We start from the raw sequence: 16,229 nt of genomic DNA, 5'->3' as shown, positions 1-16,229 counted from the left end.
CTTTCCTCTGGAGCACAGCAGCAGAGGCCATGATAACCTGCATGGCAGGAGCCATTGCCAAGGACAGTTTCTAGTGCAACCAGCTGTTACGTCTATTATAACAATCCAAGCACATTCCCTGCCTTTCTTCCTGAAACCCAGTTCAAATCTAGGCCAGCAAAATCATTCCTAAAACTGGAATGCAACATCACAAATTTCCATATAGAAAGACAGATTAGGAATTAATAACAAAGAACATGTGTGTAATGTTTTTCAAAATATTTATCATCTGTTAGACAAAAAGATAAGAGGTACAAGACAAAGAACTAAATGTAGCTTGTCTCAGCTGCAGACACAAGGGAGACAATCACAGCAGAAGCAGACAGAATGTATTTGGAGAGGATATTAAAGAATCAGAAGTAACAATAAGCTGTATAACAGAGCAGCCAAGCAGTCTCTGCAGTTTTGGGAAGAAAAGCAGGAGTAAAGGACTGTTTAGATTAGCTTTAGTGCTAGCCAATACCTTTACCTTCCCAGTTAAGTACATTAACATTATTCTTGATTTAGGTCATCTGAGATGACAACTGAATTGTGCAGGCACTCAATACTGCTTATACAGGATACACATCCTCTACAAGGAACTTGTGGTTTGAATTAACATAAAAGACAAGATTTGGAAAGACAACAATGGCATAAGTGACAGAAAACAGAAAACCCAATACCAGTCAGAAGTACAGCTAGTGATCCTAGCACAACAAAAGCTAAAGGGATGTGATATTTTGTAGCTTCCACAAAAAGAAGAAACAAAAATATTAAAACAGGAACATGATGAGAAACAAAGTGGCTTTGCAGACATCTATAGAAAATTCATTTCAAGCTTAAAGGGCAGCTTCAGAGAAAGTAGCATGAAAAGTTGAAAGGATGGGAGCAGAAGCTAGTGAGATCTGAGATAGGAAATGGGGTCTTAGGGAAGAAAAATAAAAATTAAAAAAATATTATGTCTGGGAATAGGCTTTGAAGTGCCTTGAATGTGAAAGGGAACTGTTTATGTGTGAGGTCCAGTGAAAGAGAGGAAGAACCTGAGCAAGAAATGACTTAGTATAAACAGTCAAAGCAATATTTATTTTTCTTTATTTACATTGAAACAAAGCCAACTGTGGTTTAAGTGATACAATGGTACTATACAAAAACAGTATTTCCTAAAGTATTAACTCGTCAAACACAAAATTTAAGGATGAACCACAGCACAAAAAGACTGAAGCCTTAGATATTAGCATTGCTAAGTGGGACACACCAATTAGGACATATTTTACAGCAAAGAACATTGATTTTTCTGGCATCTTAACCACTTTCCTGACTTCGTATCTGTTAAGGGGCAACCATCAAACTGCAGCTGAGAACAGGAAAGTACTGAATACTGTTTAAAGTGGGGGCTGAAAAGATGCCTGTACTCTGGTTTGGTTTCAGAAAGATACTGCAACATTTGACTGTCGTACAGTGGCTGCCTTTTCCCTCAGCCCTCACCATTACCTTCAAAATGTAGTGGGAGTGACACAGGAACTGCTGTGCTGAGCCAGCATGAGCAGAATATGGCCTATACTTGGCCAGTTCCCCTGAAACTGAATAGGGCAAGCTTAGAGGTACCTTGCAATAATAGTAGGCAAAGTAGCTGCCTGCAAGAGCCAGAATAAGCAATTTAGGCTATTTTTTTTCAGAATAAACCAGAAAACATTCATAAAATTGTACTTGTGGAATATTACTCAAGTTTCTAGGGCTGATAAAATAAGAAATACTAACAGACATATGGGTTTTGACACAAATATATCTCATAACAAAGAAAAAACAATACTCAAGCCTACTGAAGGAATATTTACTCAGCTACCGTAAATGCACACTATGTCATCAATCTCAAACACTCATTTGAGTAACAGTCAATTAACTCTGATCACTTGCAGTGCTGACAGGCACCAAAATGACTGGAATCTATCTTTCCTAATAAAAATAAAAGACTAAGTTAGGAAAAAAAACAAAGTCCTACTCCAGCTCAATCCAAAGAAGATGCTGTACAGTAAGAAACAGGTAATATTTAAAATACTTACTGGTACTTCTGTCCTGATTATGAACAAATATTCCTGCCATTTGAAAGAGAGTGGAACCAGTTTGCATAAAATGCACACACCTCTCTGAAAATTTGCAGTGCTTGCACACTGAACCCACGCAGCCTCAGGAAACGTTAAGGGCAGGAGTGCATCCCTCATGCTCTTCTTCTCAGTCTATCATCATAAAGCTCACAGAGACAATGATTCTCCTCAAAATGATCTTCTTCAAACATGAAAGCAATTCCAACCTCCAGGAAAAGCTTAAAATGCAGTTCACAGACCATGACAAGCCCTATCGAGCAGTGTTCACCCAGTCCTGAAATATTACTATACACTGCAGCATTTGGGTAGCATTATGATTTATTATGGTTATGCTTCTTGTATGGAACTACATTCACTTAGACACACAGCTCTCTGTAACAGACAGACAGAGAAGGAGAGAGAGCATTTGTATTTTTCCATTTACACACTTCTTACTTTGTTTTTTTTTTTCCTATTGTGTTTGTTACATCCTTAAGTCAACGTGATAGGGCTGACACATGTAAACTGAAGTACATTCCTAGATATTTGCAGGATCAGGGTCTTGTTAATTCCAGTATCTATGTCTGCCTTTTTCTAAGCCTCATATTTCCTATATGATAGTTACTACTCATTCAGTAACAAAACATCTAATATCATTCAAAGCCACTTAAAAGTAGATTGATTTACAGAATAATGCACACAGAGTGTGCTGGATTTCAGGGTAGCTTCAGATAATGTATTTTTGTGTCATAATTACTTCTATTCTAGAGTGGTAATGTAAATTACGTGGCCCTGTAAAGTAAAAATACAAAACCTTCAAACCTTTAATACAAATTTAGTGACTAGTAGAATAAGTGCAGTGACACACCTGACCACAAAGCATCCTCCATTACTACAATAATATTGAGCGATCTGTATTAGGATACTGATCACATTGATACTTGAATGCCTAAAAAAAAAAATATTAAAAATCTGCCACTAGTTACTACAACTTGAGAATGAAATGGAATTTAGAAGTCAAAGGATATTTAAAATTCATCATCAGTACATTCTACACGAAGTCATAAATGGTACAATATGACGGGAAATATTGCATCCTAACAGTGTCCAGGCCTTACAGCCCGTGTACCAAACTAGCACATCGTGTATTCTGTGAATATCTGATTTGCTCAGGGGTTTAGCTATCTTGTTAAAAATAAGAGTGCTATGCTTCGAAGTATGGCCTTCAGCTTGCGGTCACAGCAGCCTTCAATGGATAACTAGAAACAGAAACGTTGGGAAATAACAAGGAAGCTGAACTGCCTCAGTGAATTGCAGTCCTAAAAATTTATCCTGGTGCCTTCAGTCTGGATCTTCTGAGTTCCATTAGTAAATACACAATCTGAATAGAGGCCATCATCTGCATCCACAGCAAAGGAAGAAAAAATATGTAGCTCTCAAACACCCTAGAATGGCAATGATCACATCATGTTTCAAAATGTTAAATCATGAGTTAGAAACACATGAAACCACAAGGGAATTTTAAAACATAATTTTGTTTCTGTAAACATACATATTTATATATCTATACACTTAACAAGGACAGACATAGAGCATTTTATTTTGGTTAGTTTTTAATCTATCAGTTATGATGTCTATGTATCTCTATAGAAATGATCTGCCTCTTAATAACCCCTCCCCCATGTTTGTTACTTGAGTATTGCTCTACTATTTACTATATGAAACTCGATTAAATAGACATTAAGGGCAGGGAAAGTATAAACTTTTCTCTTTACTCTTCATTTTTGACACAATGATGCAACACTGCTTCTTATTTAAGGAACTGCTGCTGTATTCCTTCTCCAAAAATTTCCCACATTTGGGGTAGCACTCTTTTATTGTCGTGAGAGTTTTGACCACAAATTACAAGATCAGATATTCTCTTAGTTAAAGGAAGGTAAAAATGTCTTGGAGGCTGGCCATGCCTCTATCAGCCCACTGCATTACACACTTGCATGGTCTTGTCAAACCACAAAACCTGTGGCTCTGGCATCATTCTCTCCTGGACCCCTTGGAGCACCAGTAGTACAAAACTTCATGTATTTATGAACACATAGGGTTTGGGGGATGAATACAACGCAGAGAAAGATAATGAGGCCCACCAGCAACACAGATCAACATACATTTCTTCATAGGGACCATATCTCTGCTACTTGTACCATCAAATAGAGTGGGTTTTTTTCCATCTTGGTCCTAGTTAAGGAGGAAAGATAGTAAGAGCCTAGTACAACTACATTAAGTGCTCAACTGAATGAGATTCCACATAGAGGAAAAACAGGCTCTAAATATTCACTCCATGTCTAAATTTTGCTAACAAATCCCTGTACTACTGCAGAGCTATTGAAGATCAAGACTTTGGCCATAAAAATGCATTTAGCTGCATTATTGTTGCATGATGCATAGCACAGGTTAGCTCTGAAAGACTGATTAAAAAAATCTTTAAACTTAATGAGTGTTAGAAGCCTAATTACTCTGCAGGTCCAGATGCTTGTTAAAAATGTGTACTTAGGTTGTGGATGCCTGAAGAGATGACATGCTATAGAAAAGCATATCCTTAAGCATGGAGTGTCTATACAGTGTAGACCTTTGTTACGACCTATGGGGAGAGGCTGAGGGAGCTGGGGTTGTTTAGTCTAGAGAAGAGGAGGCTTAGAGGTGACCTCATCACTCTCTGTAACTACCTGAAGGGAAGTTATAGCCAGGTGGGGATTGGTCTCTTCTCCCAGGCAGTTAGTAATAGGACAAGGGGGCATGGGCTTAAACTCTGCCAGGGGAAATTTAGGCTGGATATTAGAAAGAAATTCTTTACAGAGAGAGTGGTCAGGCATTGGAATGGCCTGCCCAGGGAGGTGGTGGACTCACCGTCCCTGGAGGTTTTTAAACTCAGATTGGACATGGCACTTAGTGCCATGATCTAATAAATGGATTAGAGTTGGACCAAGGGTTGAACTCGATGATCTCTGAGGTCTTTTCCAACCCCGTCGATTCTGTGATTCTGTGACAGTGAAAGCCAAAACACAACAGCCTTCAAAATCAAATTCTAATGAATGTCACATATACATTTAAAGCACCGCTTTTTATTGAAGCAAAAGTCTATCAGATAGCAAGAGGAAAACAGACTGAATTATAAAAATAAATCAGTTTTCTCTCATAACATGTGTCATATTGTATCTGAACTAAATAGTTAAAGGACACCATTTGTAAGAGTGAACTGACATGTCTGGCAAATGAGTAATGCCATGGAGAATCACAGATAGGCATTCTCACATTAAGTGATCACATGAAGGGCTAAGGACAGCCCTTGAAATTGAAACAATTTTTAGATTATTGGTTAACAATCTGAAAAAATATTGACTCCAGGGAAAGTGCTTTCCTAATGAAATCAACAGCTCATATCAAAAGAGCTTACAGGGTCAAATCTGTTCATTTGTTTGTTTTTTTCTGAGAATGTTTCCCAGATTAAAAACATCTTTTTTTTTTTTTGAAACCGTAAACAAATTATTTACATATATAATTTTATTTATTTTCACAAACATTTTATTCTTGTAGTGATATGAGATGCTCGTATGATCCAGGTTCCTGAAGTCAAAGTCCAGTGAAAGCAATTGCTCTCTTATGAAGGCCATAGTGCCTTTATACTATAATTTAAATTGCTAAATAGTTCTCTGCCCATTTTAAAAAAAACATAGAATAGTTTATAAAGTTCTATGTCTTAATGACATTGACCTTATTAACCTTTGGTGGTATGATCCATTGTTATACTTTTTTGGTTTTTAATCAGAAATCAGATGGTTAGAGGGATAAACATTCAGTTGATATACATTATAACTATTAGGAGCCTGCTTTCTAATGAAGTAATATGCATTCCAATATGATACTATCTTTATCTTGGACTTAAAGCCAGTACGACTGAATTTTATTAGCGCCATGGCAAGAATACCACCACCCAGCTCCAGGACAGGTCTAGCAGAGCTCTAGCAGAGGTAGGGAGATGTCCAAAGAAGTGACAAGAAAGAGTCCCATGGCTGATACTGTCATTGCTGCAAGTGTGCAGTGTGATAACACTGCCTCCCAGGCTCTGGGTTGAGAAAGCAGAAGGCACAGGCGAGGCCACAGTACATGGCAGTGAGGAGATTGCCCGGGGGCTGCAAAGACAAGAAGAGGGGCACAGGAAATGGGGCAGGCGTACCTTGCAAAGCCAGCCACATCAAAAACTGAAAACTGAACCTGTAAGCATTTCCCATTTTTGGTCCCAGTGTGTGCAATACCTACTGGCCACCGGCTGAAGAACTCACATTGGTTACTGGAAAAGGAAGCCTTTACCATTTGCTATATTCTCCTTTCAGGTAGCGGCCTGTCCGCACATTTTGCCCCCACAATAAGTTCCTTCAGAAGAGGATAGGATGTAGAGAAGCAAAACAGAAAGATTGCAGTAGGAAGTTAGACAAAACCTAAGAAACCACTTATACCAGACATGGAAATTTTCCCCTACCCCATCACTCTTCTGCTTTTTCATGCATTTGTTTACATACAGCCCTGGCCTGAGACATGGAACTTGTCTGATACAGCCCCAGGTAATGACAACCCCTAAGCTCATTAGACTGTTAAAGTGGAATGAATATCCTTTGCCACAAATCTGCATCATCTACTTATGGCACCTTTACCTGTAGTACATAAGTACCACTGGTCTTCCTTGCTTGGCTTCCCATCCCTGAAAGTCAATATTCTCCATCCAAGCATGATGACATACATGTAAACCACAAGATCCTTAATCTGGAATTACTGTGCTTTCACCAAATTCACAGAAGCAGTGGCATACTCCAGCCTCAGATTGAACAAAAAGCCTCTTTGCCACACAAACTCACTGTGAGTAATTCTGTAGGGAGGAGGAAAGGAAAAAGGCAGGAGGGGGCTGAGCTCAAACTCACCTAAACATCAGTCTCAGTCCTTCAGGTCCTGACTGGCTGACAGGAGCCGCAGCCACCGCTGGGCAGCAGTCCCCAAGAGAAGTCATGCAACAAGGCCTTTCTAAGTCTCCAACACCACCACTTCAGACAACGTACATTGTAACAAAAAAATCTAAGTGATTTAAGAAAAGGCCAGACTCAACATCCTCATAAGTGCTGTTACTTCAGCATTGGTACCAAATAGCTGGGTCACAGGTCAACGAGAAACTAGATGAGATGCATTGTTTAACTTCTGAAGAAACCAGCTATGTGTACACACACACTAAAGACAACCCATAAGACCAAATAAGACATGAAAAATGAGGACAAAATAGTTAATTTCAAATTTTTATTTCTATGAATTTGAAAAATAATAATAAATCACTGCAATGAAAATAGTTTTATTCACAAATTCTGGGTTAATTGTTATTTTTCTGAAGAGTAGCTTCAGGAAATTGTACTAAACCAGAGATAAAGCAAGTATACACAAACATAGTGAAAGTGCTCAATGCAAACAAAAATAAGGACCTGATACAGTGTCCTTGTGTGACCCCACTTTGTTCAAGAAATATATTTTTAAAATCACAACCATTTCAAATGGAGGGAATCTAAACCTGTTTCTGTAATAATCACAATTATATCCAAGAGCATAAGAAAACACAGTAAGAAATAAACTTATTTGAATGAGACTAGAATTATTTCATAATATTAACCATAGCATCATTCAGATAATGTTTTCTGTCAATAATCAGAACTTACCATATTGATTGGGTCAACTGGGCCAATGCTGTTAACATAGACATCTGTTTCAATTACCGTAGTTCTCACTAAACAAAACAGTAACCATAGTAATTATTTAATTAACTCTGTACACTGTTAAAGTAATTTAACTTATTTACTTAAACAACAACAAATCTGATATTCTTTTATTAGATTCAGAATAATTAAATCTCTGGTTTGTTCATTCTGTGAAGGATCATTTATGACTTGCCTCCTCTATTTATGAATTGTTATCAAGATGAATTTTTTACTTGGTAATGCAATTCCCATCTGTGTTTTGTGAACAGATATAAGACAGATATAAAAAAGTATAAAAGGTAGAGGAAGCAGGAGAAATAAAAATGAAAAGTGTCTTCCAGCATAAAAATTGAATCATAAACAGAAAGAAAATGTTTGTAAAAATACTGCTCATATAACAAACCATGAGGTCCAGGAGTAGATGTGTTTGTCAGCTGTAAGGAATCAATATGCAGTGCTTTCTGTCAATTCCTGCTGAAGATGTGTAACAAAAATAAGATAATTTTCACCACAGATTTCTTCAATTCATGAGACTGTAGCACACCTAAGGATTAATAACGTCCTTTCATCAGCTTGATTAATACACTCCTTCACATACCAAACTGAAAGCTCATCAAGTGAAAATAATTTAAAAGTTAAACATTTCCAAACTTATTTTTCTTAAAAAACACAGTGAAACCACTCTCACAAGGCAGACAAAAATTAACTGTTTTTAACATATATTCTCTTAGAGATTATACTCTCTTATTTTGTGCATTCAAAGAGGGCAAAAAGTTTACATGACTCCCTACAAACGTCACATCTGAAGTACAGGTGGCACAGAAAATCCAGTTGTTTCCTCCTAACTGGCTTATAGGGAAAAAACATACAAATGGAGAGGCCAGGATGCATTTTAACATCATCAGTTTACTAAGCATTTTCTCCTAGCCTGTCCTGGAGAGTCAGAATGTGGACACAAGAGGACATATGTTCTCATCCCCAATGAAATTAAGAGGGTTAATAATAAATCTCTGCTGGTCTTTATTCCACGACCTGGCACATAAAAATGAAGCATCTCTGCTCATCCGCAGATGGAAAACCAGGAGTACACCAAAAAAAGGCAATTTGATTTCATAGGAGAGGGACCCTACGTCATCAGATTTGATTTCTTTATATTGCAAACCAGAGATCACCCAAGTGCTCTATAACAAACCTAAAATCTTAAGTAACAGGATTTTTTAAATCTCAAAAATCTAAAACTCAAGCAGACACGTGAAAAGAAACAAAGTATCATTAACATCCTTGCAAGCTACAATGACAGGCGATATACATTTCCTAAATATCCTAAGATAATCTTTCCCTGCCAATCTCACCTGGGAGGTAATTCTCCCTGATTCCAAATCCAATTACTTGTGTGACCCTGAGCCTGACAGTGAGACACACTAGTGAGGCTGCACAAAGGATTTTCTCTACAACCACAGAGCACAGTGTCACTTGATCACCATGTCACTTCATCACCATCCTGTCCCCAACATGCTTCACAGAAAGTTAAAACAGACTCTGGAAACCAATTTATTGCCTGGGTAAAAAAAAAGGTACTTCTTGAGCTGCAAATGTTTTCGATACCTGCAGGACTCATAAAGGGAGAACAACACAAGAACTCATATCCACAGACTGAAAAATCAGAGTAAAGAAAGTATACAATGCATGTGTGTATATACACGTATTTATAACACATTTACATATGCCATATCTCACAAACACATATCCTCTCTCTTTAATTTTGCAATCCTATTTATCTATAATAGCAACTCCACTGCTAGACTAAAACACAAGGAGGTGGATCAAAGTGTACCTTGCCTCATTGCTCAAACAATGCTGAATCAGCTATATTTTTCCCTGTATTTGTAGGTAATGTTTAATTCTTCTTAGGGCTAGGAAATCTTGTTTTGTTCTGAGGTTCAAGTCCTTGATTCCAGCTTTCAGTACTCCCTAGCCATACATCAAACCTCTTCTTCAGACACAAGTACCTCCACACAGAGACTGTCACCTCTGAAACTTGCCTTCAGTATACTGCACAGTTCATATTGCAAACCACAAATGCAACCCACAGATAAAATGTTCAGCTTTAACTTCCAATTTTGCTCCATTGTTTCCAGATCCATCTTGAAATGTGCACACCAGAGCGAGAAATTTTTGTAAAAGTGTTACCAACACTCCATGAGAATTTCCAGATTTTTCCTTGTTGTGTTCCTTTTCAAAAGGGAGTTATCTCAGGTCAGTGCTCAGAGAATGCATACCTAAGATCTTATACTACTCAAAATCTCTAAGTTTTGCCCTAAATGACTGCTTTACTGTGTAGAATCTCTCATCTTGAAATATGACCCACGGGCTTCCTCCTCCCCACCTCTTTTTTTTCCCCTCTCAATTTTTGTGTTTCCAGTTTTACTGAAGGAGCAAATTATTACTCTGCATATACAACCTCCTCCTCTCCAACAGACTTTGTGTCATCTGCCAAATTTACTACAAAAATTCATTGCTGAAATAATGCAAAATATCATTATTCTTGATCAAGACTTTCCTATGAGACCCAACAACAGACAGCCAAACCACTGATATTTCCTTATTAACAACTACATTTTGAGATCTGTCAGCGAGCCAGTTTTTAATAAGGCTGTGTCAATTTTATGAAATTCCAGCTTGCAGCAAGCAGCACTTGATCTGCCACAAGAGCTCTCTTATAACGTGCCATGGAGTTCAATTTGCCTTTTCCATACTGCTCTGAGTAAGATTATTAGTGATATTAAGAGCCAGTGAAGAGTCTGAAAATCTGCCTGTGTTGAAATTATTTTAATTGACCCAAATGATCCAGAGAAACAGATCCAATTCAAGAGGACTGGAAGAGGCTGTTTGTTACCTTAATTCTCCTGTATGGTACAGAGTGAAGTACTTCTGTGAATTAGAAGAAAGAATTCATTCTTCTCATGTTCTTGAACTAGAAGTGACATGAGTCCATGAAAATCACAAATGCTGAAGGAAAATATATTCTTAGTACTCATTTGACATCCACATAATTACTATTGTTCATTTACTCTCCACAAAGAGCTAACAGAGAAAGATGTTTTGAGATGCTTCTACAGTGAATACTTCTTATTTTAATTTAAAAATTCTGTATCAGCATTGAAAACATTACGAGTAGGAAGAAGGCTGTTTAACACATCCTGCGTGAAGTGCAAAACAGTACTGTAAACTTATAGAAGCTTCTAAGGGATGGGACAAAGAGATGGCACACTTTAAATATGAGCCAGACTAGAGTAGAATAACGAGGTGAGAGGACAGCAGATTGCATATTCAACAGATAAAGAGAAGAATATCAAGAAGGGGCAGGTGCCCTCAAGGGATTGCTCATTGGCTGCCAACATAACTGAAGCACACAGAAAACCTGTTTGCTAAGCCTGATCTGGAGAGATCTACTCACACTTTCTGATTTCCTGCTTTTACATCTTTTCTTCACTAGACTAAACTTCTCTTTTACTGGTTTAAAAGGTTTGACTGGTATTGAGCATCATTTAACACAAGCACATAGCTAAGGACAGGCTTGTCCCAATAAATAAATACAGTGGCTCTTGTGCCTGGGATTCAAGAGCAAGAATGAACTTCCGGACAAGCAACAAGATCTGGAAAGAAGTCTCTCTCAGCAGGCACAGACCACCACCCTTCTAGTAAGGGATGATGCTGTCTTACCACCAGGCATATTGGGAACCCCAGTTTGAGTTCAAAATATGTACTTTGAAAAAAGTTTACTCTCTATTAGAAAAACCATAGTGCTGAAAATCTGCCTCAATCATTGACAAATTATTTTAGTAATTGCTCTTGCTACCAGAAGTGTCTCTTTCTTACCCTATATTTATCCAGGCCCAATTTGCAGGTTTTGATATTTAAAATGTCTCTGCCTGCTATATTGAAGAGCTCTCCTTGTCTGTTATTTTCAGTTTATAAACTGCATCTCCTGACAGAAATTATGATCATTATCATAATACTGCATAACATTGCATGTTTTATTGCTTAATATTGCTATATTTTCATTACTCCAATCCTCAACATTACCCAGTAGCGTGTTAGCCCATCTAAATTCACTAATGAGTTCCCATAGTTTACCACAATTCTCCATTTTGAAATGAAAGTCTAAGATATATAACCTTTTTATTATTAATTATCATGCTATTTAATTTACACTAAGACCATTTTTTATAATTTCATCCAGACTTATGTTCTTTGAGCATGTTTTCTATAACTCCTCATTAATTGCCTAAAGATGCATCTCTTCTTGGTGATAAAGAAGTTATTCAGCAAATTAATTGAGTACCACATTCAGGAATAACAGAGGCCTTCGACTTGTAATAGTTTTAAATGGAATAAGACAATTCTCACAAGTTATCTAAGAGTATTGCTTATATGGTTATCTATTTTGAAACTTCAGCCTCAAGTGTCTGCAGCAGGCTTCCAGTTCCACTTCTGAATATTTTTTTCAAAGTTATTTGGATGAAAGCAGTTCCCTGTTCTCTTCATTTCTTCTTTTACTTTTTTATTTGAAAGAAACCCATCTTTAAAAAAATACTCCTGCCCCACTGTTTTTATTATTTCCATCATTTTCTATGCAGTGCACACATTCTGTACCTTTAACATTTACTGCATATGCTCTTCTACATGTTGCTCTTGTATTTCAATTTCCTTCAATTCTTGCAAAATATTCTTAATCTCAGAATACATACTTCTTTACCTGATATTTTCCTGCTTATTGCGGCTTATTACTTTCCTGTCTATATCATGCTTTGATCAATGCTACACTAAGCATACCTGTTCAACAGAATATTCACCTAATCTCCTTATCTTTTCAGAATTAGTGCTTCTACTAGTCTCTTGAAAGTCCACTTCTTGTTCCTGTATCCTTTATATCCCTCAGTACATGACTTTTCACATTAGTACACTGAGATATAATTACTTACCCATGCCCTGCTTATAGGGCAATTACAACTACCCAGATTTCTCTAGGTGTCCAATTTTTCTATGTCCATGAGCAGTCATCATCACCATTCGATCAGTTATATCTTTCCTCAAATTATTGACTGAAAACACACCCTTAGAGTTGCAGATATGTGATGATTATTCCCTATTTTTAATTAAACTTTCAGATTGACTGGTTGTATTTCACCCATATATTACAATACATTGGACATGAGACATAGCTGGAAAAAATGTGCTGTACATTAATACACTAATATTAATATAACAGTGTCCCTAAGATGTTGGAGATGGAACAGTATGCAGCCAAAATTCTTTCATTTAAAAAGGAAAGTTGAAAAATAGCAGCTATTTTGATGCAGAATGGAAGCTAAAACAGTATGATTATAAAATCAGGTAGCGAAAAGGTAAAGTTACAGTGAGAATAATACTATTTTATTAATATATCAACACTCCAAGTTTGCATCTGCTGTTAAAGGATTTGTGCTACAGATAAGAGACTTCATCTGGTAACTGCTATTACCTCATACTGAGCAGAAGGTACGTTAATACTACTGCCTTTATGCTCCAAACACCTCAAAGTATATTACATAAATTGAGATAAAGAATAGCAAGATTAATAAGCATAGCAAAGAGTATCAGTTAAGAAATCACTACACTTGTGGATATTTGAATGAGACAAACAGAAAATGACAGAGTGTGGGTTTCTCCTATTAAATTTCAGTATTGCCTCTGATGTTTCAATTTGCTTTTGGCTTTCTTTTATCATCTCCCTCAACTAACTGCATTTTTAACAATGAAACCCCTTTTCTCACTCCGAGATGCTGAAATTCTGTGTCAGCATGAGGAAGAAAACTAAATTCTGCTCTGATATTCAAATGCAAAAAGTCCAGGTTCTAAACAAAAAAATGTTGCTATTATAACTGAGCTTCGAAATTCAATAGCAAAAATGTTCTGTGGGCCATTATTGCTTTGAAAGATAATTATAATTCCAGTTCAATAACCTTGTTGTACAAGTGCTGACATATACGCTGAAGAAGTAGAATCTGACATGTGATTTTATCCATATAATTGAGGTAGACTACGATGAATGCACTGTAGCCTGATTTTGGTTTCCTGTCTGCTAAGTATCTGCTGCAGTTCCCAAGTAGCTGGACAGAATGTGATGCCTTTGCTCAAGGCTGGAAACTTCATCTTATGTTGTCCAATATTTCTGCCATGGGGCAGAAGTCTGTAACTTCCATCCAGCAGAGAGCCAGTCTTAACATTTGTTCTCCCAGCAACAAAGTGAATACTCCCAGACATCTCCTGTTCTCATCACTCAGGCTGATTATTCATAAAGCTTGTGTTTTAATATATTGGATGAAGGGATGGAGGCAGGTCTCAAACAGCAAAGGTCAGATTGGTACAGAAGTATTGTATCAAGAGAGAGAAGAAAAAGAAAAGGAGCATTTATGTAAGAGAAGCTAGAACCAAGTATCTTCTTTTAAGACCTGATACTTTTAATTAAAAAAACCTGTCCACTGAGTTATTCGCAAAAAGGCAGAGTCTTTGACCTATAAAGACTCTTTACATGACCAGAAACGTGAAGGTAAGGATTATACCAAAATTCTTCCATGCCCATCTAAATCCATTTGACATCAGAATAAACTGCTCTTCCTCTATTTTCCTTTTCTTTGTTTCTAAGTTTTATGGTGAGAGAAGAGAAAGAGCATTCTATTTTCTTTCATCCTCATCTACCAGCTAATCCAACTAGAAGGAATCCTACTGGAGACAGTTCATTCTCTCATAATCACTTTGCTATCTGTTGCATCAAGCAGGTGGGCGGGCAGGGGTTGGAGGGAACTTCAGGCTGTACATCTTTCACATGGAGAATTTAAGGAAAAACATGCTGAAAGACCTTTATTGTTGTCTAAATGTTTGCAGTAATTCAATTAAATGAACATGAAGGCATAGACTTACAAGAACCTTTGTGACTCGCATGTGATTATATTATGACAGTGAGAAAAAATTGCCATTCAACATCTTCAGTGTACTAGTCAAAAATAAAACAGAACTAAGAAATTTGGGGAAGAAAACAATTCATCAGTAGCTTTCAAAAGAAAACACTTAGTTTGAGATTGCATCTCTCTGTTCTACATAAATGAAACAAGTCTGGATTGTTGTGTTGTTTATCATAGAAGCAGCTTACAGACCTACATGGCATTTCTTTGACAGGGAATGCCAAATATTTAATGAACAATTATGTCCTCCACTTCTCCCTTCACAGTTCAGGAAACAAACTCAGAGAAAGTATTTTTCTTAGTTTGATCCAGTGTGTCTGTGGTGTACAAGAACTGGCAAGGCTTAATGTGTTCCATGTTTTCAACACAAGATTCTTCCAAATATTTACACTTAGCAGGTGTATGCAAACTGATATTTTGAGTATTGAAAGACAAAACCACCTTCCTAATAGCTTCAAAGTTTGATCTATAGTAAAGCAGTCGTCCTTCCGATACTCTAGAAAAGATATAGTCTTAAGTTATATCTTTTGGATTCATTTGAAGTTTTCCAAAATCTGAGCCAAGGGAAGAAGAGAACTGGGTTGAGCTAAATCTGCTCAAAATACACACTTACAATGTATTTTCTACAATAAGAGTAAAAATATCTACAAATAATTCTTTAACAAACTCCTGCAGACTAAAGATCAATTTTTTAAATAACCATGGCTGGTTTATATCTACATTTCTTTCTGTCAGAAGATCTTAGTTAAACAAAGCAAATTATAATTGCCTTTTAATGATTCATTCTCTGTCCCCAAAAAGCAATACTTTGCATAAGAAAAATAAATTGTAAATAGAACATAAAAATTCTACTTATGTATAGAACATCTTTACCAGTTCCAGAAAACCATTCCATTTTATTGCTGTTATATTTAGCTTGCTATACTAAATTTAAAAAATTGCATTAAGCTGATTTTTGCCATCTTTGAAAAAAAAGTACACCATCTCTGGTTCACATCTTCTACTTACTGAATTATTTTATGGGCTTACCCCCAATATCTGGCCGAAGCTTATTGTCATATCCTTGAAGTAAGGAGTCCAGTATGTGAGTTACATCCCCACCATGAATCTTTGGTGCAAGGACCCATGTTTTATTCACTGTTAGATCTTCATCATCCTCATCATCTGCTTTATCAGCTCTATGGTGAGTGAATAAAAAAAAAAAAAAAAAAAGGTTAGAAAAAAGACCACAAAAACAAACAGTGAAACTAAATATACAAGAGAAAATAAACTGATAAAATATTGAAGACTATTTAGAGTACTTTGTAAAAATCCAAATGTATTCTGGTGCCACAGAAAGAGGC

The 16,229-nt window shown here is 36.7% G+C and overlaps 1 protein-coding gene across 2 annotated transcripts in view; it reads right to left on the bottom strand.

Annotated features, from left to right (window-relative positions):
- GABRG1 (gamma-aminobutyric acid type A receptor subunit gamma1) overlaps nucleotides 1-16,229 on the bottom strand; it is a gene marked incomplete at both ends in the record, with an annotated part of 51,931 nt that overhangs the window by 20,983 nt on the left and 14,719 nt on the right. Inside the window, 3 exons of one of the 2 annotated variants that reach the window (XM_082050796.1) lie at nucleotides 7,601-7,639; nucleotides 7,844-7,911; nucleotides 15,916-16,064. In XM_082050796.1, coding sequence (XP_081906922.1) covers nucleotides 7,601-7,639; nucleotides 7,844-7,911; nucleotides 15,916-16,064 — 256 coding nt within the window. The remainder of the gene's footprint in view (nucleotides 1-7,600; nucleotides 7,640-7,843; nucleotides 7,912-15,915; nucleotides 16,065-16,229) is intronic. The other variant, XM_082050797.1, reaches the window with a different exon arrangement.

This window comes from Streptopelia decaocto (assembly GCF_964273445.1).
Source record: "Streptopelia decaocto genome assembly, chromosome: 4".
In the NCBI taxonomy this organism is placed as follows: domain Eukaryota; kingdom Metazoa; phylum Chordata; class Aves; order Columbiformes; family Columbidae; genus Streptopelia; species Streptopelia decaocto.
The sequence above is the reverse complement of the archived record's forward strand: the minus strand, read 5'-3'. Positions and strand labels throughout refer to the sequence as shown.